At 45.2% G+C, this 21,580-nt stretch overlaps 1 protein-coding gene across 1 annotated transcript in view; it reads right to left on the reverse strand.

Annotated features, from left to right (window-relative positions):
* Positions 1-21,580, reverse strand: part of SRCAP (Snf2 related CREBBP activator protein) — a gene marked incomplete at both ends in the record, with an annotated part of 70,030 nt that overhangs the window by 22,755 nt on the left and 25,695 nt on the right. Inside the window, 13 exons of the mRNA XM_080703897.1 lie at positions 2,413-3,887; positions 4,865-5,131; positions 5,350-5,535; positions 6,043-6,207; positions 8,165-8,452; positions 8,641-8,906; positions 9,471-9,640; positions 13,793-13,979; positions 14,070-14,206; positions 19,811-20,003; positions 20,137-20,306; positions 20,529-20,665; positions 21,392-21,569. Of these exons, the coding sequence (XP_080560023.1) occupies positions 2,413-3,887; positions 4,865-5,131; positions 5,350-5,535; positions 6,043-6,207; positions 8,165-8,452; positions 8,641-8,906; positions 9,471-9,640; positions 13,793-13,979; positions 14,070-14,206; positions 19,811-20,003; positions 20,137-20,306; positions 20,529-20,665; positions 21,392-21,569 (3,819 nt within the window). The remainder of the gene's footprint in view (positions 1-2,412; positions 3,888-4,864; positions 5,132-5,349; positions 5,536-6,042; positions 6,208-8,164; positions 8,453-8,640; positions 8,907-9,470; positions 9,641-13,792; positions 13,980-14,069; positions 14,207-19,810; positions 20,004-20,136; positions 20,307-20,528; positions 20,666-21,391; positions 21,570-21,580) is intronic.

Here is a 21,580-nt window from a genome sequence, read left to right on the forward strand (position 1 = left end):
TAAATAAATAAATAAATAAATAAATAAGCAAATAAGTAAATAGTCAGGCGTAGTGGTGCACGCTTGTAATACCAGCACTTGGGGGCTGAGACAGGAGGATCGCACAGATTCAAAGCCAGCCTCAGCTACTTAGTGAGGCTCTCAGCAACTTAGTGAGACCCTGTTTCCAAATAAAGTATAAAATAGGTCTGGGAATATAGCCTAGAGGTAGAAAAGCCCCTGGATTCCACACCCAGTACCACAAAAAATTAAATAAATAAATAAATAAATAAATAAATAATAAAAAATAAAACAGCCGGAGTCGTAGCTCATGAAGTAGAATGTAGCTGGGTGTGGTGGCTCACGCTTGTAATCCCAGCATTCAGGAGGCTGAGATGGCAGAATCACGGTTCGCGGACAGCCTCAGCTACTTAGTGAGGCCCTTCGCAAAATAAAGAAAAAAAATTGGGCCGGGTTTGTAGGTCGAAAGTCAAATGCCTCTGGGTTCCAGCCCCAGATACGCAAAAAAAAAAAAAAAAAAAAAATAGTAGAATGCTCCTGGGTTCAAACCCCAGTACTAATAAATAAATGAAGTGTATTTGAGCTGAACATGAGGGCGCACACCTAAAATCCAAGTTACTCAGGAGACAGAGGCAGGAAGATCTCCATTTCAAAACCCAGACACATTGGGCAACTTAGTGATACCCTATCTCAAAATAACAGAAAAGAATTGAGATGTAGCCCATAAGTAGAATGTTCCTGGGTTCAGTTCCTGGTCTCTCAAAACAAAAACAGAAACACATTTAAAGCCAGGAATCACAGTGACACAAGCTTATAATGCCAGCTCCTTGGGAGGCTGAGGTAGGGGAATCGCAAATTAGTGAGACTCTGTCTCAAAATAAAAATTTTTAAAAAGGTTTGTGGATAGCCCAATGATAGAGTGCTTTGCCTAGAAAACATAACACCCTGGGTTCAATGCTATTACCAAAGAAACAATACATAGACAGAAACAGACACACACACACACACACACACACACACACACACACACACACATTTTTTATGTATACATGTACATATTTTTTCCAGTACTGGAGACTGAACTTACAGACACTCTAACCTAGCTAAGGTAGGAAAACTGCTTGAGCCTAGGAGTTCAAGGCCAGCATGAATAATGTGAGACCTTGCCAAAAAATAAAGTAACAAAATAAATAAAAACATATTCAAGCCAGGCCTGGTGGTGCACATTTGTAATCCTCAGCATTTGGGTGGCTATGATAGAAGATCTCTTTGCAAGTCAGTGAAACCCTGTTTCAAAGTAAATAAAAAATCAGGCTGGATGTGTAGCTCAGAGGTAGAATGCTCCTGGATTCCACCCCCAGGAGCTCAAAACAAAACAAACAAACAAAAAACATATTCAAGCCAGGCGTGGTGGCACATGTAATTACCGCACTTGGGAAGTGGAGACAGGAGGATCGCGCAGGTTCAAAGCCTGCCTCTCTGGCTTAAGAGACCCTGTTTCCAAATAAAAATATAAAAATAGGTCTGGGAGTATAGCCTGGAGGTAGAAGGGTTTCCAAGAACCCCAGAACCACCAAAAATAAATAAATAAATAAATAAAAATTTTAAAAAATAATAATATTCAAACTGGAAGTGGTGGCACACACTTGTAATCCCAGCTTTTGGGGAGCTTAGACAAGAGGATCCGTTTGTGGACAGCCTCAGCTACTTAGTAAGGCCCTTTGCAATTCGTTGAGACCCTGTTTCAAAATAAAGAATAAAAAAATAGGGCTAGGGGTGTAGCTCAGAGGTAGAATGTCCCTACATTCCATCCCCAGTACTGCAAAACAAAACAAAAATTCAGGGGCTGAGGTTCAGCTTAATGCTAGAACGCAAGTATGAGGCACTTGGTTCAGTTCTCAGCACCAAAAAAAAGATAACAACCCCTGCCTCCAACCTTTGGTGCTTTAACCACCCTTCTAGCCGGGCGTGGTGGCGCATGCTTGTAATCCCAGCGCTTAGGAGGCTGAGACAGGAGGATCACACAGGTTCGAAGCCAGCCTCAGCTACTTAGTGAGACCCTGTTTTCAAATAAAGTATAAAATAGGTTTGGGAGTGTAGCCCGGAGTAGAAAGCCACTGGGTTCCACCCCTAGTACCACACACACACACACACACACACCAAAAAAAAAAAAAACAAAAAAAAAACCACCATCTGAGAAAAGCAAGACATGGATTAATATTCCCATTTTACAGATATTGATATAGATACACGAAAGAGAAGGGGCTTATTTAGATGTCACTTAAGTACTTGGCCCATAATACTGACTGTAATTTTCGAAGTTAAAAGTGACATTATCCACTTTATCCATATTCCAAAAAAAAAAACAAACCCATATTTCCGTTCATGTTCTTTTGAGGAAGTAAAACTTACCAGATAGAAGGGGGAACGCGGTGGTGGGGGGGGCTGGCGTCGAGGCCGGGGGCCACTGAACGAGGTAGCAGTGGAGGGAGGGCTGGGGGGACCAGAGCGCAATGTCAGTGTCTCAGGTTCATCCTTGGGAACAGGCAGCCGGTTTACCATGGTGACGGGCAAGGAAGCGGCACCAGATGCCGAAACCACAAGGGAAGATGCCTGGGAAGCTGGAGCCTGTGTTGAAGCTGGAGTCAGTGCTAGGGTCTGAGCTGCAGCCTGACCCAGAGTAGGCACAGGTCCTGGAGCAGGGCTCAAGGTCAGTGTTTGCACTGAAGCTGGGGCCAGGAGTGAAGCAGATGATGATGATGGAGCCAAAGTCAGCGCATGAGTTGGGGCCGGACCCATTGGAGAAGCTGGAGCCAGAGACAGGGTCTGAGTTGGACCCAGTGGTGCTCCTGGTACCAAAGGCAGTGTTTGAGCTGGTACCAGGGAAGATGCTGGAGTCAATGACAATGTCTGAGTTGGAAAAGGCCCCTGAAGATTCCCAGTTCCCAAAGAATGTGTCTGAGATGAAGACGTGCCACCAAGAGTGGATGCTAAAGCTGGGGCTAAAGCCAGTGTCTGTGTAGAAGCCAGGCTTGAGAGAGGTGATGGAACTGGGGCTGGTACCATAGTCTGAGTTGATGGTGGAGCCAACACGGGAGTTGGAGCTGGCAGCAGTGAAGATGAAACTAAAGGGTTTCCTGGAGTTGATGATGAAGCCATAACTGGAACTGGAGTCTGTGATGGAGCCAGGACAGAAGTAGGACTTGGTGATGGAGCCAGGACTGGAAGAGGAGCCAGAGGAGGAGCTGAAGGACCCAGGACTGCTGTCTGTGGAGCTGCCATAGGAGCAAGGGAGGTGGCTAAAGCCTGAGATGCAGAAGTTGGTGAAGCCAGAAGAGAAGCCTGAGCTGGAACTGGATTTGGTGCTGCCACAAAAGGACTGGCCAGAGCTGAAGCTGGCACCAGGACAGGTGAACATGCGGAAGCCACAGCTGAGTTTAACCCTGGAACATGTGAAGACGTGGGAGCCAATAACAGAGGGTGACCAGGTGTCTGAGGTGGGGACAGAGCTGGAGCTGTAGCCAAACCTAGAGTCAAGGCTGATGCTGCTGGGGAAGCCCCAGCTGGTGTCAAAGAGGGAGGTCCAGGAGCCGCTGAGACAACAGGAGCCAGTGCTGGAGTTACAGTGGTCAAGAGAGTTGGGCCTGAAGCTGAAACAGGCAAGGGGGCTGAGATGGGGATGGTTAGTGGAGTTGAGGCTGGGGTAGGCAGCGTGGCAGGGACAGAGATGGGGAATGAAGATGAAACTGGGACTGAGACTGTAGAAGACACAGGGCTAGCAAGGGGAGAAGAATTGGGAATTGGCATTGGCGAACAGGCTGGCCCAGGGAGTGAGGATGGCACATGGAGAGAAGAGATGGTCATGGGAGCAGTTCCAGGTGCTGAGGCTGTGGAGACAGAGGACAAGTTAACTCCAAAATTACCTTCCTGATCCTTCTACTACCCTATCCCACTCTGCCTCTTAACTCAAAACTTTCCCAGAAAGCCTTCATTCCCACATTCTAAGGCCAAAGTTTCAAGGAATAGAACAATTTAACATTTCCTCTCCTACAAATTCCAATAAATGTTATCTTGGAATTAGATCAAGAATTAGGCAGCCCACCTGAGCGTGGTGGCGCACGCTTGTAATCCCCGCGCTTGGGAGGGGGATACAGGATGATCACGCAGGTTCAAAGCCAGCCTCGTTTCCAAATAAAATATAAACTATAGGTCTGGGAGTGTAGCCCGGAGAGAGAAGAGTTCCATCCCCAGTACCACCAAAAAAAAAAAAAAAAAGAATCAAGCAGCCCACTTCTTGGGTGCAATGCAAATTAAGACGTTATACTTAGATGAGCATGGTGGTGTACATCTGTAATCCCACTATTTGGGAGGCTGAGACAGAAGGGTCTCAGATTCACAGCCAACCTCTGCAACTCAGTGAGGCTATCAGCAACTTAGTACAACCTTGTTTCAAAATAAAAAATTAAAAGCCGGGCGTGGTGGCACACGCTTGTAATCCCCACGCTTGGGAGGCTGAGACAGGAACACAGGTTCGAAGCTAGCCTTAACTAGTTTAAGAGACCCTGTTTCCAAATAAATACAAAATAGGTCTGGGAGTATAGCCTGAAGGTAGAAGAAGGCCCCTGGGTTCCATCCCTAATACCACCAAAAAAAAAAAAAAAAAAACAAAGAAAAAATTAAAATGGGGCAGGTGAGGGGTAACTCAGAGATAGAATGCCCCAGGGTTTGATCCCCAGTACCACCAAAAAAGGGGGCACTGTATATTGATAAGGAAGGGCTCTGCTGTGACTAAGAGACTTTTAGGACCAACCTATCTCATCTCCATTTCTTTTAAAAATTTTTGGCCTCAGCCATCTGGACTCACCACTGACTTCAGGCGAAGGACTGTGGACCAGCTTGAGAAGGGGCCTCACCAGAGTGGGTGCAGGTATGGGGGCCCGGGCAGTACCCAGAGTTGGTGTGGGTAGCCGTCCAGGGGTTAATGTGGGGCGTGGAGTCAATGCAGTTGGAAGCCCAGAACTTGGAGGCCGGGGTGCTGGTGCCAACGGCGGAACAGGCGTCAGTCCATCTCGAGGGGCCTGTCTCACTACAATCTTCACCACGCCTGTATTATTCACCATGGATGGTGGCACTGCAAGAGGAAGCTACATTGAAAGGAAGGTAGAAAAGAAACAAGAAACCAAAAGAATGGAAGAGGTCCAGGGGCAGGAGAAGGGGGCAGACAAATACTGGAGATACTGGCAAGGGAAAACAACACCAAGGGAAGGCAGAACAGACAGTAGCCCAGGACATGCCTGGAAAAACCAAGGCCAGCAAGGGCTAAGTAAGTAGGAAGGCCAGGAGCCTCACCCTGGTTAGCAGCAAGCGGAAGGCTGAGGCCAGTGGGGGCAGGGGTGGTGCTGGGGGTCGAAGAAGGCAGCACAGAGACAGGGGTGGGGCCAGGGGTCGGGGCCACGGCCTGGATGAGGGCCACATGGGCAGGCTGGCTGATGAGGTGGTGCTGCCCCCCTGCTGACACCAGGTGCACCACATTCCCTGGGTTAAGGGAAAAGAGAAAACAGAGAGAAGCAGCTATCAGCCTGAGGAGGGCAGAGGCAAGAGCAAGAAAGGGAAAGAACAGAAAGAGAGTGTGTCTCTAGAATGACCTTTTCCTGATTTTTTTTTTTTTTTTTTTTTGGCGGTATTGGAGATGGAATCCAGGGGTATTCTACCTCCGAGCCACACCCCCCGCCCTATTTTTTAGTCTTTATTTTGAAAGAGGGTCGCACTGAGCCTCACTAAGTAGCTGAGGCTGTTCAAGAACCGCGATCCTGTCTCAGCCTTCCGAATGCTGGAATTACAAGCGTGCGCCACCACGCCCGGCTCAATTTTTTTTTTTTAATCAAAGACCCCCTTTTTCAAGTATTCCCCATGGCCCCACCCACCAAGAGCTATGGAAGAAAAAAAAGAAACATAAAAAAGCTGACATCTAAAAAGAGCCACAAAAATGAGAGGACAGAAAAGAGAAGGAAAAAGGCAGGACAGGGGGTGGGTTTTACCTACTTTGCAGCGGGCGGGGCTGCCCCACAGCAAGCTGGCGCACCTGGGCACCAGTCAAAGTCAGCTTGTTGCCCTGGATTTGAAATGTGAGAGGTTTGCTTCCCCCAGCACTAGCCACTGGACGTTGTGCCAGTGAAGCCAACTGCCCGATGCTGACAACTTCACCTGCTACAAACAGAGAAGGCTTATTGTACACAGGGCTCACACTGTTCAATGTCACTTCTCAGACCCTCATGATGCATACCTGTTCCCCAAATCTCCAAACCCTCTAAGCCTTTCCAACAATTTGCCATGCCTCAGCAAAGGAAGCCTCCAGTTACAGCCTCTGAAGTATGTGGGTGAAAATTATGGTACTGGGGATTGAACCCAAAGGAATTCAACGTCTGAATTAAACCTCCAGTCCTATTTTATTTATTTTGAAACAAGGTCTCCGCTGGCCATGGTGGCACATGCCTGTAATACCAGTACAAGGAGGATCACAGGGTTGAGATCAGCCTTAGCACCTTACTGAGACTCTTGGCAACCTAGCAAGAATGTTTCAAAATTATTTTTGTGTGTTGCTGGGTATGGTGGTGCACCCTTGTAATCCCAGCATTTGGGAGGCTGAGACAGGAGGATCGCGGTTCATGGACAGCCTCAGGTACTTAGAGAGGCACTCTGCAACTTAATGAGACCCTGTTTCAATATAAAGAATAAAAATATGGCAGGGGTGTAGCTCGGAGGTCGAATGCCCCTGGGTTCCACCCCCATACCTGCCCCCCCCAAAAAAAAAAAAAAATTTTGGTGTGGTTCTGGGAATGAAACTCAGGGGCATTCTACATCTGAGATGCACCTCCAGCAATATTTTACTCTTTACATTGAAATAGGGTTTCACTAAGTTGCAGAGGACCTATGTTGCTGAGGCTGGCTATGTGAACTTGCAATCTTCCTGTCTCAGCCTTCCAAAGTACTAGGATTACAAGCATGCATTACCATGCCTGGCTTACTTGAAAGGCTGAAACAGAAGGATTTTAGGTTGGAGGACAACCTCAGCAAGTAATAAAACGATAATCCACCTAGTGAGGCCCTGTTTCAAAATAAAAAAAATAATAAAATAGGGATGGGGGTATACTTCAGAAATAGAATGGCCCTGGGTTAAATTCCAATACCACCCAAAAAATAAAAAAATAAAATAAACACAACAGAGCAATGAGTTATTATGTACTGGCCTCAAACCTGTGATCGTCCTACCTCAGCCTCCTAAGTACTGATATACAGGTGCATACCACCATGCCTGGCTTGCCTCTGAACTTTGGATATGCTGCTCCTTCAAATCCCACTTATTTTTTTTTTCTTTTTGTTTTTTTGGTGGCACAGGGGGTGGAATCCCAGAGGCTTTCCACCTCTGGGCTATACTCCCAGACCTATTTTTTATATTTTAATAGAAACAGGGTCTCACTAAGTTGCTGAGAGCCTCACTAAGTAGCAGAATCTGGCTTTGAACCTGTGCGATCCTCCTGTCTCAGCCTCCGAAGTGCGGGGATTACAAGCGTGCGCCACCACGCCTGGCTAAATCCCATTTATTTGAATAGCAATCTCCTTTATATTCTCTAATTGCACTAAACTAAGCTAATCAACACTTCTTCCTTCTTTATGCTGCTCTTCTATCTGAAATACATTTTTGGATGTGGTGCTATGGATCAAACCAGGGGCTTGTGCATGCTAAGCAAGTACTCCCCCACTTACCTATTACCACCAGACCCACAAACAATTTTCTAATGCTAAGTTTACCATTATTTACCTACCTATAAGTCACCTCCCCCTCTAGATAAGATTATAAATTCCTTGAAGGTTCTTTTTTTTTTTTTTTTTCGGTACTGGGAATTGAACCCAAGGGCATTCTACCTTCAGGATACACGAGAACCAGCAATCCTCCTGTCTCAGCCTTCCAAGTACTGGGATTACAAGTGTGTGTCACCACGCTCCGCTGAAGATTCATAATTATGACTTACCAGGACTTACCAGCATTTGGAAAAATACCTAATATGTTAGTTGCCTAGAACTCATATTCTCATGTCCCTTTTCTTCTCCAGTTCCCTCAAATACAAAGTCTCAAGTTCTTCAACACAGAGCCTTGGGAACTTACAGGGCAGACGAGCCTGCATATCAGGAGACAGGATCAGGCGCTGTGGTGCAGGAGTCGGGGCTGGAACTGCTGTGGTGGTAGCAGTTGCCGTAGTGATAGAGGTGGTGGTGGCAGCAGCCGGAGAGAAGGTATAGCCTGGTGGCACTGTAAGGGGCTTCAGCAGACTAGAGGAGCCTGGGGGTGGGACTGGGCTCAGGCGAACTGGGGCAGTTGGGACCGGCTTCAGGGACAGGGTTGGCGTGGGAGGCCGTGAGGTCCCACTCAGGACTCCCAGGGGAGATGGTAACACTGTAGACACAAACCAAATACCTGTCAGATATACCCTGATTAAACCCTTAGCCTGATCTCAGAATGCAAAACCCCCTAATCTTCAACCATCTCCTCAAATTCCTTAATTTTATTACTTCTATGTTTTCCTTAGTCTGATCAATCTTTCTAAAGTATCATCTCTCACCCCTCGGTCCTTTTCAACTCACCCTGGGGAAGAGGACCACTGTTTGGCTGCAGGGGAGGTAAAAGAACAGGTCCAGGAGGCCGAGATGCAGGAACAAGTGGAGTTCCAGCAGGTGAGGATGGCATCATCAAAGGTGTTGGTAGCACTGGGGGTGTTGGGCCAGGGCAGGGCTGGGCTAAGAGCTCAGGGCCTGGAGGGGGTCGGACTGGGACAGGGCCAAGGGGTGTCCGTGGGCTGTTCACCACCACCACTGTGCGGCCTTCTTGCTTGGGGACTGGCTGCAGCATCCTATGAGAAAAAATCAAGGAGATATGTGGGGAGGAAAAGAGAGTAAAAAATACAAAAAAGAAGAAGAAAAAAAGGAATTATAAAAGCATAGAGGGGAAGAGACCCAAAAGAGAAAGAAAAAAATGTGAAACAATCAAAAAACACGAAGAAGCCAGATGTGTTGGCACATGCTTGTAATCCCAGTACTTGAGAGGCTGAGAGAGAAGAATTCCAAGTTTGAGGCCAGTCTCAGGTACATAGTGAGGCCCTCCACAACTTAGATCTGTTTCAAAATAAGATAATAAAATAGGGCTGGAGGTGTAGTTCAGAGGTGGAATACCCCTGGGATCCAACCTCAGTACCAAAAAAAAAAAAAAAAGAGAGAGAAGATAGAGGAAACACAGAAGCCCCTCCCAGAACCATCTTTGAATTATTTACCTTTCCAATTTCTCCATGGTATTTTGCACCTATCCCAGTTAAACATTTAAGCCTAGACTCCAACACTTTCCTTTCTACCCCGATCCCCTCAAACCAGCTATAGGCACTTTTTCTAAGAATCCATCCCATTATGCTTAGTCCTGGTACCTGTTGACTTTCATCTTGACTGGCTTGGGCCGGGGTGGAGGGTCAGGAGCAGTAGCCACTTCTAACAGTACCCGGCGGGAGAGGCGGTGCCGGGGCAGAAATGTATCAGCCTCATATCGAGAGACACGACCCTCCAGGCCAATAAGATCAAACCGACCCATGTCTATACGCTACCACAAAGAGAAACACAAAGCATGGTGTCAAAGAAACCAATTTACCACTATTTATTGAACATGACAGCAAAACAACAATCTAAGAAAAATTTAATGAATTAGGCTACCAAAAGTTTTTTTCTGCCAGGCGTGGTGGCACATACTTTTAATTCCAGCGCTTGGGAGGCTGAGACAGGAGGATCGCACAGGTTCAAAGCCAGACTCAGCTACTTAGTGAGGCCTTCCACAACTTAAGTGAGACCCTATTTCAAAAATAAAGAATAAAAAATAGGGCAAAGAGGTGTGGTGGGGCACAATTGTAATCCCAGCATTTGGGAGGCTGAGACCGAAGGATCGCGATTCGTGGACAACCTCAGCTTCTTAGTGAGGCCCTCCATAACTTAGTGAGATCCTGTTGCAAAATAAAGAAAAATAAAATAGGGCAGGGGGGTGTAGCTCGTTGGTCGAATGCCCCGTTCCATCCTCAAACCCGCAAAAAAAAATTTTGTTCCCTTTTTTTTCGGTACTGAGGATGGAACTCAGGGGACTACTACCTCCGAGCTACACACCCAGTCCTATTTTTTTTTTTTTTGAAACAAGGGTCTCACTGAGTTCCTGAGGGTCTCACTAAATAAGTGAGGCTGGCCACGAACAAGGATCCTGGTGTCTCAGCCTCCCAAATGCTGGGATTACGAGTATGTGCCACCATGCCTGACTACTACCAAAATTTTAAACTTTTGTGCTTCAATGGATGGCATCAACAGAGTGAAAGGTAACTCAAGGAATGAACAAGATATTTTCAAGACATATATCTTATAAAGGGTTCATTTCCAAACTATACAAAGAACTACAACTCAATAACAAAATAATAACCTGACTTAAAAAGAAAATCAGTGGTCTTGCCGGGCATGGTAGTGCATGCTTATAATCCTAGCTTTTGAGAGGCTAAAAGAGGAGGATCATAGTTCGCAGAGGACAACCTCAGCTTCTTCTTAGGCCATTTGCAACTCAGTGAGCTTCAGCTACTTAGTGAGACCTTCCACAACTTAGTGAGACCCTGTTTCAAATATAAAGAATAAAAAACAGGGCAAGGGGTGTAGTTCAGAGGTCAAGTGCCCCTGAGTTCCATTCCCAGACTCGCAAATCAAGGCTATAGCTTGGAGGTAGTAGAATGCTGCTGAATGGAATTCCAACCTCAGTACTGCAAAAAGAAAAAAAAAAAAAAAAAGAACCTGCGCCAGGCATGGTGGCACACGCTTTTAATCCCAGCATTTGGGAGGCTGAGACTGGAGGATTGCAGTTTGCAGACAGCTTCAGCTACTTAGTGAGGCCCTCTGCAACTCAGTGAGACCTGGTTTCAAAATAAAAATAAAAAATAGGGCAGAGGGTGTAGCTTGGAGGTCAAATCCCCCTGGGTTCCATCCCCAGACCCGCAAGAAAAAAGAAAAAAAAAAAAAAAAAAGAACAATAAAATAAATACCTAATTACTAAAAAATAGAGCTGGGTGTATAGCTCAGAGGTAGAATATGCCCTGGTTCTATCCCCAATACTGCAAAAAAAAATAATAAACGTGAAATTTAGTGTTAAAAAAAGGAAAGAACAGCCAGGCATGGTAGCACACACTTGTAATCTCATAGTAGAATGGTGAATGCCAGAGGATGAAAGGAAAAAATGGGCAGTTATTATTTAATGGATATGGAGTTTCAGTTTGAGAAAATATAAGAAAGTTCTGGAAATAAATGGTTGTAATGTTTGTTCAATAATGTAATATACTGGCTGGGCGTGGTACACGCTTATAATCCCAGTATTCAGATATACAATTCCCCTGAGTGCCATCTCGGGTACTGCAAAAAAAAAAAAAAGCTAAAGCAGCACTGGGCGTGATGGTGCATGCTTGTAATCCCTGCGCTTGGGAGACTGAGACAGGAGGATCACACAGGTTCGAAGCCAGCCTCAGCTACTTAATGAGACCCTGTTTCCAAATAAAATATAAAAATAGGTCTGGGAGCCTGACATGGTTGTGCACACTTGTAATCCCAGTACTTGGAAGTCTGAGACAGGAGGATGGCAAAGGTTCGAAGCCAGCCTCAGGTACTTAGTGAAGCTCTCAGCAACTTAGTGAGACCCTGTTTCCAAATAAAATACAAAATAGGTCTGGGAGTGTAGTCCAAAAGTAGAAAGCCTCTGGGTTCCATCCCCAGCAACACACACACACACAAAAAAAAAGTCTGGGAGTATAGCCCAGAAGTAGAAAGCCTCTGGGTTCTACCCTCAGTACCACCAAAAAAAAAAAAAAAAAAAAAAAACCCCTAAAGCAATAAATTATCATTCTTATTATTTGTGGTAGTGGGACTGAACCCAGAACATTCCACCGCTGAGCTAATTGTTATGGCTGGCTTTAAACCTGTGATCCTGTCTCAGCTTACAAAATAAATTATGTTAAACCTATTTTTCCACACAAAAAAAATATGGGAAGCCAGGAGTGGTGGTGACACACGGTTATAATCCCAGTACTTGGGAGGCTGAGACAGGAAAATCCGAGTTTGCAGACATCCTCAGCTGCTTAGTGAAGCTCCCTGCAACTTACTGAGACCCTGTTTCAAAATAAAAAATAAAAAATAGGTCGGGCGTGGTGGCGTATGCTCGTAATCCGAGCATTTGGGAGGCTAAGACAAGAGGATTGTGTTTCGTAGACACCTTCAGCTACTACTTAGTGAGGCCCTGTGCAACTCAGTGAAACCCTGTTTCAAAATAAAAAATAAGGGCCGGGCATGCTGGTGCACGCTTGTAATCCACGCGCTCGGAGGTGGAGACAGGAGGATTGTGCAGGTTCAAAGCCAGCTGCGCTGGCTTGAGAGACCGTTTCCAAATAAAAAAATATAAAAAATAGGTCTGGGAGTGTAGCTCAGAGGTGGAAGGGTTTCCAGGAACCCCAATACCACCAAAAAAATAAAAAATAAATAAAGAATAAAAACTAGGGCTGGGGGGTGTAGCTCGGGGGATGTAGCTCAGAGGTACAATGTTCGTGAGTATAGCACAGAGATAGAATAACCCTGAGTTCAATCCCTAATATTACATTAAAAAAAAGAAAAATAATTGGAAAAAAGTGGCCAAAAAAAGGAAAATGTGGTCAAAGATAGGAAAAGAGTAGGAAAATCAACACATTAGAAACTCTAGGTACAGTGGTGCATGCCTGCAATCCCAGCTCAGTAGACTGCAAGTTTAAAGCCAGACTCAGCAACTTAGAGAGATCTTGTCTCAAAATAAAAAGGAAGGGCTGGGGGTGTGACTTAGAGGTAGAATGTCTTCAGGTATGATCCCCAGCATCCCACACACACAAAAAGAAATTTAAAAAACAATAATAAATTTTAGCCAGGCGTAGTGGCACACACTTGTAATCCCTGCGCTTGGGAGGTGGAGACAGGAGGATCGCGCAGGTTTGAAGCGAGCATCGCTGGCTTAGAGACCCTGTTTCAAAATAAAAATATAAAAAATAGGTCTGGGAGTGTACCCCAGAGGTAAGGGTTTCCAGAAACCCCAGTACCACCAAAAAATAATAATAATAATAAATTTTAAACCCAGCATGGTGGCACAGGCTTTTAATTTCAGTACTTGGGAGGCTGAGACAGGAGGATTAGAGGTTTATGGCTAGCCTCAGCTACTTAGGCCCTCAGCAATTTAGTGAGATCCTGTTTCAAAATCAAGAATAAGCTGGGTGTGGTGGCTTAAAGGTGAAAAACTTTCCAAAAATCACATGGCTAGAAAACAATGGAATAATAATAATATTGAGGGGATGAAATGAGGTACATAGTAAGGATATAAAAGGCTAGACTATCTGAGAGGCTGAGACAGGAAGATTGCAGGTTCAAGGCCACCCTCAGCAATTCAAAATTAAGAGAGAAACCAACAACAGCAAAAAACAATAGGGCCTGTAATCCCAGTACTTGAGAGGGCAAGACAGGATGATTCCATGGTTGAGGACAGCCTTAGCAACCTAGCCAGACCTTATTTCAAAAACAAAAAATAAAAAGGGGTAGGTTGTATAGGTAGGAAGTAGAATACCCTTGGATTCAATCCCCAAACCAAAAAAACCCCACCAAATTGTGAGACCCTAAAGAAAAGAGATATAAGCCTGGTGTTACACCAGTAACCTTGGAGCCAACTACTTACCTGGAGTGGGTGGACATCAGTGGCCCTCAGCACCAGAGAGGCGGTGCTAAAGCAGATTCCTGGGGTGATGAAAGGAGAGGTAACAGGTCGAGGATCAAATAAGTTTGGATGATTACAGACTTTTCGTAGCTGCATCAATATGTTGATGACACTCATGAAATGGCCTGTAGCTAATGTCTCCTTAGTTCTGAGGAGAAAGGAAAAAGAGATGGACCACGCTGACAGCCACCTACACTCCAATCCACGGTACCAGGGTCCACCCACAGTCCTTCCTTACGTGGTCTGTGCCATGAAGTCATCATAGAGACAACGTTGGCGCTTAGAGAGCCGACAGCGGATAACATGCTCGTACTTTTTGGGCATCTGTTTCTCGACATCCACCTTCACTCGACGTAGCAAAAAAGGCCGCAAAACCTGAAAACAAATAAACAAGAGGCTGATAGAAGAATGGGCACTGAGTCTCAGCCTAGCACCTATAGCTGGGTCTTGAACCAAAAACTAGCTGAGTCCTAGCTTATCCCATCAGTAAATAATGAAGTCAAATAGCTTACAGGATACCAACCACACAAAGATCGGATTATCAGGTTTTTTGTTTTGTTTTGTTTTGTGTGTGAGTCTGGAGATGGAACCCAGGGGCAGTCGACCTCCGAGCTACACCCCCTGCCCTATTTTTTATTCTTTATTTTGAAACTGGGCCTCACTGAGTTGCAGAGGGCTTCACAAGTTAGCTGAGGCTGTCCGCAAACTGTAAACCTCTAGTCTCTGCTTCCCAAATGTTGGAATTACAAGCATGCGCCATCACACCCAGCTGATTTATCAGGCAGAAGCTGTCCCCTGGAAGAATTTATTGTCTGCTAACGGTAAATGTACAAGGACCTAAAAGATATGTAAGGAAGCAGTGAGAGTACCAACTAAGAGATGACTCAAACTACATTTCAAAAAGTGACTGTAAGTTTATAGTCTGCAATATTACAAAAGAAAATATGGGCATGGTAGCACATGCTTAAAAGACCAGTACTTGGGAATCTGAAACAGGAGGATTGCAGGTTCAAAGTCAGCCTCAGCAATTTAGCTAGGCCCTGTTTCAAACATAAAAAGGGCTAGCCAGTTTGGTGGCATAGCTTGTAATCCCAGTACTAAGGAGGCTGAGAAAGGAGGATCTGGGCTCGTAGCCAGCCTCAGCCACTCAGTGAGGCCCTCTGCAACTTAGTGAAACCCTGTTTAAAATAAAAAATAAAAAAAAGGGCTGGGTGTATAGCCTGGAGGTACAATGTCCCTGGGTTCAATCCCCAGTACCACAATAAATAAATAAATAAATAAATAAATAAATAAATAGCTGGGATATGCTCATAGAATAGACACACACACACACACACACACAAAAAGATGGATCAGAATGCTGAAACACACCGGGCATGGTGGTGCACGCTTGTAATCCCAGCATTTGGGAGGCTGAGACATAAGGATCGCAGTTCATAGACAGCCTCAGCTACATAGTGAGGCCCTCCACAACTTAGACCCTGTTTCAAAAATGAAGAATTAGCCGGATGTGGTGGCGCACGCTTGTAATCCCAACATTCGGGAGCCTGAGACCGGAGGATCACGGTTCACTGACAGCCTCAGCTACTTAGTGAGGCCCTCTCCAACTCAGTGAGACCTGGTTTCAAAATAAAGAATAAAAAATAGGGCAGGGGGTGTAGCTCGGAGGTCGAATGCCCCTGGGTCCCAGACCCGCCAAAAAAAAAAGAATTAATAGCTGGGCATAGTGGCTCACGCTTGTAATCCCTGTGCTTGGGAGGCAGAAGCAGGAGGATCTCGCAGGTTTGAAGCCAGCCACACTGGCTTAAGAGACCCTTTTTCCAAAAGTAAAAAAGTATAAAATAGGTCTGCGAGTGTAGCCTGGAGGTAGAAGGGCTTCCAGGAACCCCAGTACCACCAAAACAAAAAAGGGAAGAATTAAAAAAAAAAAAAAGAAAAAGAAAACAGGGCAGGGGGTTATAGCTCGGAGGTCGAATGCCCCGAGTTCCATCCCCAGACCCGTAAAAAGTAAAAAGCTGAAACACTGTTTAAAAACTAGGCAAAGGACAGCCAGGTATGTTGGCAGACGGACACTTGTAATCCCAGCATTCAAAAGGCTGAGACCAGAAGATCAAAATTCGCGGACAGCCTCAGGTACTTAGTGAGGCTCTCCACAACTTAGTGAGACTGTTTCAAAATAAACAATAAAAAATAGGGCAGAGGATGTAGCTCAGAGATAGAATGCCCCTGGGGTTCCATCCCTAGATACACACACACACACACACACACACACACACACACACACACACACACACAAGCTAGGCAAAGGAGGAGCAGCCAAAGATAGAGGGAAAGAGGGAGGAACAGAACATACACCACAAACATAAAGAAAACCCAAGTACGCAGGGCATGATGGCCACACACCTGTAATCCCTGTATTTTTTACTTTTTTATTGTGAAACAGGGCCTTGCTAAGTTGTTAAGGCTAGCCTTGAACTTGTGATGCCCCTGTCTCAGGCTCCTAGGTACTGGGATTATAGCCATAAGCCACCATGTCCCACTTGAGAAGCCCTCCCTTTAATGAGTTATACTCAAGGGCTTAACTCCTCTTCACTTTCTTCCCATTTAGAACTGTCTTTTGCCTGCAATGCATGGTGGCATATGCTTGAAATCCCAGTGCTGGGGAAGCTGTTAACAGAAGGATTGTAGGTTTGAGACCAGCCTTAGCAGCCTAGTGAGGCTCTCAGCAACCTAGTGAGATGTGGTTTATATATAAAATATACAATACGTCTGGGGGTGTAGCCCAAAGGTAGACGGCTCCTTGGTTCCATTCTAAGTACCACAAGAAAGAAAGAAAGAAAGAAAGAAAGAAAGAAAGAAAGAAAGAAAGAAAGAAAGAAAGAAAGAAAGAGAGAGAGAAAACCCAGGTAAACCCAGGTAAACAGTAATCCAAGCAGAGACTGACCAGTAGTATTATTCCACTCAAAGGACAAAGACAAAAACATCCCCACTAAAGAAAACAAATAGCTGGGCGTGGTGGCACACACTTGGAATCCCAACGCTTGGGAGTCTGAGACAAAAGGATTGCAGAGGTTCCACACCAACCTCCATTACTTAGTGAGGCTCTCAGCCACTTAGTGAGACGATGTTTCCAAATAAATTATAAATTAGGTCTGGGAGTATAGGAGTATAGCCTGGAGGTAGAAAGCCTCTGGGTTCCACCCCTAGTACCACCAAAAAAAAAAAAAAAAAAAAAAGGAAAAGAAAACAAGTAGCTGGGCATGGTGGTGCACACTTGTAATCCCAGTGCATGGGAGGCTGACACAAGAGAAGTGCATAGGTTTAAAGCCAGCCTCAGCTACTGAGTGAGGCTATTGGGAACTTAGTGAGACCCTGTTTTCAAATAAAGTATAAAATAGGTCTGGGAGTGTAGACAGGAGGTAGAAAAGCCCCTGGATTCCACCCCCAGTACCACAAAAACAAACAAACAAAAAAACAAGTAAGCTGAGTTTGTTGGTGCAGGCCTGTAATCCCAGTACTTAGGAGGCTGAGACAGGAGATCAGCCTAACTGACACAGTGAGATTCTTTTTTTTTTTGGGGGGGGTGGTTCTGAAGTTCCTGAAAGCCCTTCTACCTCCAGGCTACACTCCCAAACTTATTTCTGTTTTTTTTTTTTTTTTTTTTTTTTTGAAACAGGGTCTCTTAAGCCAGCGTGGGCTGTCTTCGAACCTGTGCAATCCTCCTTTTTCCGCCTCCCAAGTGCAGGGATTACAAGCATGCACCACCATGCCCCACCACGCTGGCAACACAGTGAGATTCTTATCAGCCCCTTTTTTTTTTTTTTTTTTTTTTTGCGGGTCTGGGGATAGAACCCAGGGCCATGCGACCTCTGAGCTACACCCCCTGTACTATTTTTTATTCTTTATTTTGAAATAGGTCTCACTAAGTTACAGAGGGCCTAAATTGCTGAAGCTGTCGGCGAACCCCTATCCTCTGGTCTCAGTCTCCAGATTGCTGGGTTTATGAGCATGCATCACCACACCCAGTTTCAAGAACCTATTTAAAAATAAAATCAGGCCAGGCCTGGTGGTGCATGCTTGTAATCCCTGTGCTTGGGAGGTGGAGACAGGAGGTTGGCAGGTTCAAAGCCAACGGCTCTGGCTTAAGAGACCCTGTTTCCAAATAAAAAAGTATAAAAAATAGGTCTGGGAGTGTAACCTGGGGGTAGAAGGGTTTCCAGGAACCCCAGTACCACCAATAAAATACATAAGCCGAGCATGGTGGCACATGCTTGTAATCCCTGTGCTTGGGAGGTGGAGACAAGAGGATTGCGCAGGTTCTAAACCAGCATTGCTGGCTTAAGAGACCCTGTTTCCAAATAAAAAGTATAAAACAGGTGTCTGGGAGTGTAGCCCAAAGGTAGAAGGGCTTCCAGGAACCCCAGTACCACCAAAATAAAAATAATAATAATAATAATAATAATAATAATAATAATAATAGTAAATAAAGTAAAATAAATTTAAATCAAAGCCAGGCATGGTACTGCATCCTTGCAATCCCAGCATTTGGAGGCTGAGAAAGAACAACAGCAGTTCATGGTTCATAGACAGCCTGAGCTACTACTTAGGGAGGCCCTTTGCAACTTAGATCATTTAAAAAATAAAGAATAAAGCCAGGCGTGGTGGCGCACACCTGTAATCCCTGCGCTTGGGAGGCAGAGACAGGAGGACAGGAGGATTGCACAGGTTCAAAGCCAACCTCAGCTACTTAGTGAGGCTCTCAGCAACTTAGTGAGACCCTATTTCCAAATAAAATATAAAACAGGGCTGGGAGTATAGCCCAGAAGTAGAAAACCTCTGGGTTCCACCCCAAGTACCACCAAAAAAAATAAAATAAAGAATAAAAAATAGGGCTGGGGGTATAGCTCAGAGGTAGAATGCCCCCTGGGTTCCATCCCCACTACTGCAAAAATAAACAAACAAACAAACAAACAAATAAAATAAAAAGGGCTGGGCGTCTTGTAATCCTAGTATTTGGAAGGCTGAGACAGGAGAATCGCGGTTTGCAGCCAGCCTCAGCTACTTAGTGAGGCCCTTTGTAACCTAGTGAGACCGTTTCAAAATAAAAAATAGGGCGTGGTGACGCACTCTTGTAATCCCTGCGCTTAGGAGGCTGAGACAGGAGGATCTCACAGGTTCGAGCCAGCCTCAGCTACTTAGGCTCTCAGCAACTTAGTGAGACCCTATTTCCAAAAAAAGTATAAAATAGGTCTGGGAGTACAGCCCAGAGGTAGAAAAGCCCCTGGGTTCCACCCCCACCAAAAAATAAAAAATAAAAAAAACTAAAGAATAAAACAGCCGGGTGTGGTGGCATATGCTTGTAATCCCCGCATTTGGGAGGTGAAGACAGAAGATTGTGCAGGTTCAAAGCCAGCCTTGCTGGCTTAAGAGACCGTTTCCAAATTTAAAAAAAAATATAAAAATAGGTCTGGGAGTGTAGCCCAGAGGTAGAAGGGTTCCACCAAAAAAAAAAAAAAAAAAAAAAAAAAGAATAAAACATAGGGTAGTCGGGCGTAGTGGCACACGCTTGTAATCCCAGCGCTTAGGAAGCTGAGTTAGGAGGATAGCACAAGTTCGAAGCCAGCCTCAGGAACTTAGTGAGACCCTGTTTCCAAATAAAGTATAAAATAGGTCTGAGTGTATAGCCCAGAGGTAGAAAAGCCATTGGGTTACACCCCCAATACCACTAAATAAATAGAGTTAGGGGTGTAGCTCAGAGGTAGAATGTCCCTGGGTTCTGTCCCCAGTAAAGAAGAAAAGTAGAATGATGACTAAAGTAAGGTCACTCAATTTGTAATGGAAGAGTCACTAAAACTCTATAGCTTAACAGCTCAATGTGCTCGGCCTACTACTGATTTCTCTCTCCCCAAGGATTTTCTGGTTATTGTTCCCTAGCTCCTTACCATTCCCAATACCCTTGACAAGCTACTGCAGGCCTACCTTGTGAAGACGTTTGACTAGACCTTCATTATACTCTTGGCTGCCTTCAATCATGCCAGTTAGAGGGTTAGAGAACCATTCCTTGAACTCGCGATGAGATTGGAAGACATGGGGCATCAAAAAGTGCATCAAGGACCACAGCTCCATGAGGCTATTCTGCAAGGGAGTTCCTGTTAGGAGTAGGCGCCTCTGGCTGCAAAAAGAATCAGAAGGAGGCATATTAAAAAAAAGTCCCAACCTTGTAAGCATCCTTAATATACTAAACACAGGAAGCCCAATCTTCAAGCCAGGGCAATCCTCCCATAAATCCCTATTTCCATCTCTACCTATTGAAGTTGAGCAGTGACTGCCAGCGCTGGGACTTGAAATTCTTAATGTTCTGAGCTTCATCCAGAATGAGATAGCGCCAGTTCTTGCGGCGAAAGGCCTGGTGGTCCTGCAGCACCAGCTTATATGATGTAATACAGACATGGAAGGCATTGGGCTTGGTCCAGCCCTGAAGGAGTGAAAGAGGAAAAAATACCACATAGTAGGATGGAAAAACAGAGGGCAAGGAAAGACATGCTAAATTCCTCAATGGAAAGAAACCAGGTTGAAAGAAATAAAGTTCCAGCAGGAGCATGGGGCCACAGGAAGAGGAAAAGAAACTAATCTGATAAAAGAGCCTAAAAACAAAGGAAACATCAGTGTGGAAAAGTGACCACATAGAGGCTCGAACCTGCCGCTTGAGCTTCCTCTCTTTCTGGGCTCCGTAGTAAGTGAGGATTTTAAAGCTGGGGCACCAACGTTTCAATTCCATCTCCCAGTTCAACATCACACTGGTAGGAACAATGATTAAATGGGGCCCCCAGTTACCTGTTGAGCAAAAGAATGAGACATAATAAGGATCTGTAAACTTTGCAGTTCTGGTTTCTTAGATATAACCCTGACCACCCTCTCTCTTTCTTTTCTTTCTTTTTTTTTTTTATTTTTATTTTTATTTTTTTTGTGGTACTGGGAGTGGAACCCAGAGGCTTTCTACCTCCGGGCTATACTCCCAGACCTTTTTTCTATTTTATTTGGAAACAGGGTCTCACTAAGTTGCTGAGAGCCTCACTAAGTAGCTGAGGTTGGCTTTGAACCCGTGCGATCCTCCTGTCTCAGCCTCCCAAGCCGGGGATTACAAGCGTGCGCCACCACGCCTGGCCACCCTCTCTCTTTCTAATGGCCATTCTATGAATCCTAGAACCTACACTGACCTCCTGATACAGTAACTGAATAGTCAATGAAACTATAAAGCCAGCAGCAAGAGAGTATTTCACCTTCCTATAGGTGGAATTACCACTAAACAAGCTTACTAGCCAGGCGTGGTGGCACACACTTGTAATCCCAGTACTTGGAAAAGCTGAGACAGGAGGATTGCAGATTTGCGGCCAGCCTCATCTACTTAGTGAGCCCTTCTACAACTTAGCGAGACCTTTTTTCTAAATAAAGAATAAAAAATAGGGCAGGGGGTGTAGCTCAAAGGTTGAATGCCCCTCGATTCAATCTTCAAAAAAATATTTCCCAGAGAGTTGGCCAAGAAGAGTCCTACCTACTTACCTTTCTCACAGGCCAAGTGAGCAAGTAAGGAGATGGTCTGGATTGTCTTCCCCAGGCCCATCTCATCTGCAAGTATGCCATTAAGCTTCTTCTCATACATAGTAACCAGCCAGTCGAGCCCAATGTGTTGGTATTCCCGGAGCTGGCCCCGCAGGAGCAGAGGGATTGGTGTCTTCACCTGACAGGGAG

The sequence above is a fragment of the Muscardinus avellanarius genome (assembly GCF_963383645.1).
Source record: "Muscardinus avellanarius genome assembly, chromosome: 10".
Lineage (NCBI taxonomy): Eukaryota > Metazoa > Chordata > Mammalia > Rodentia > Gliridae > Muscardinus > Muscardinus avellanarius.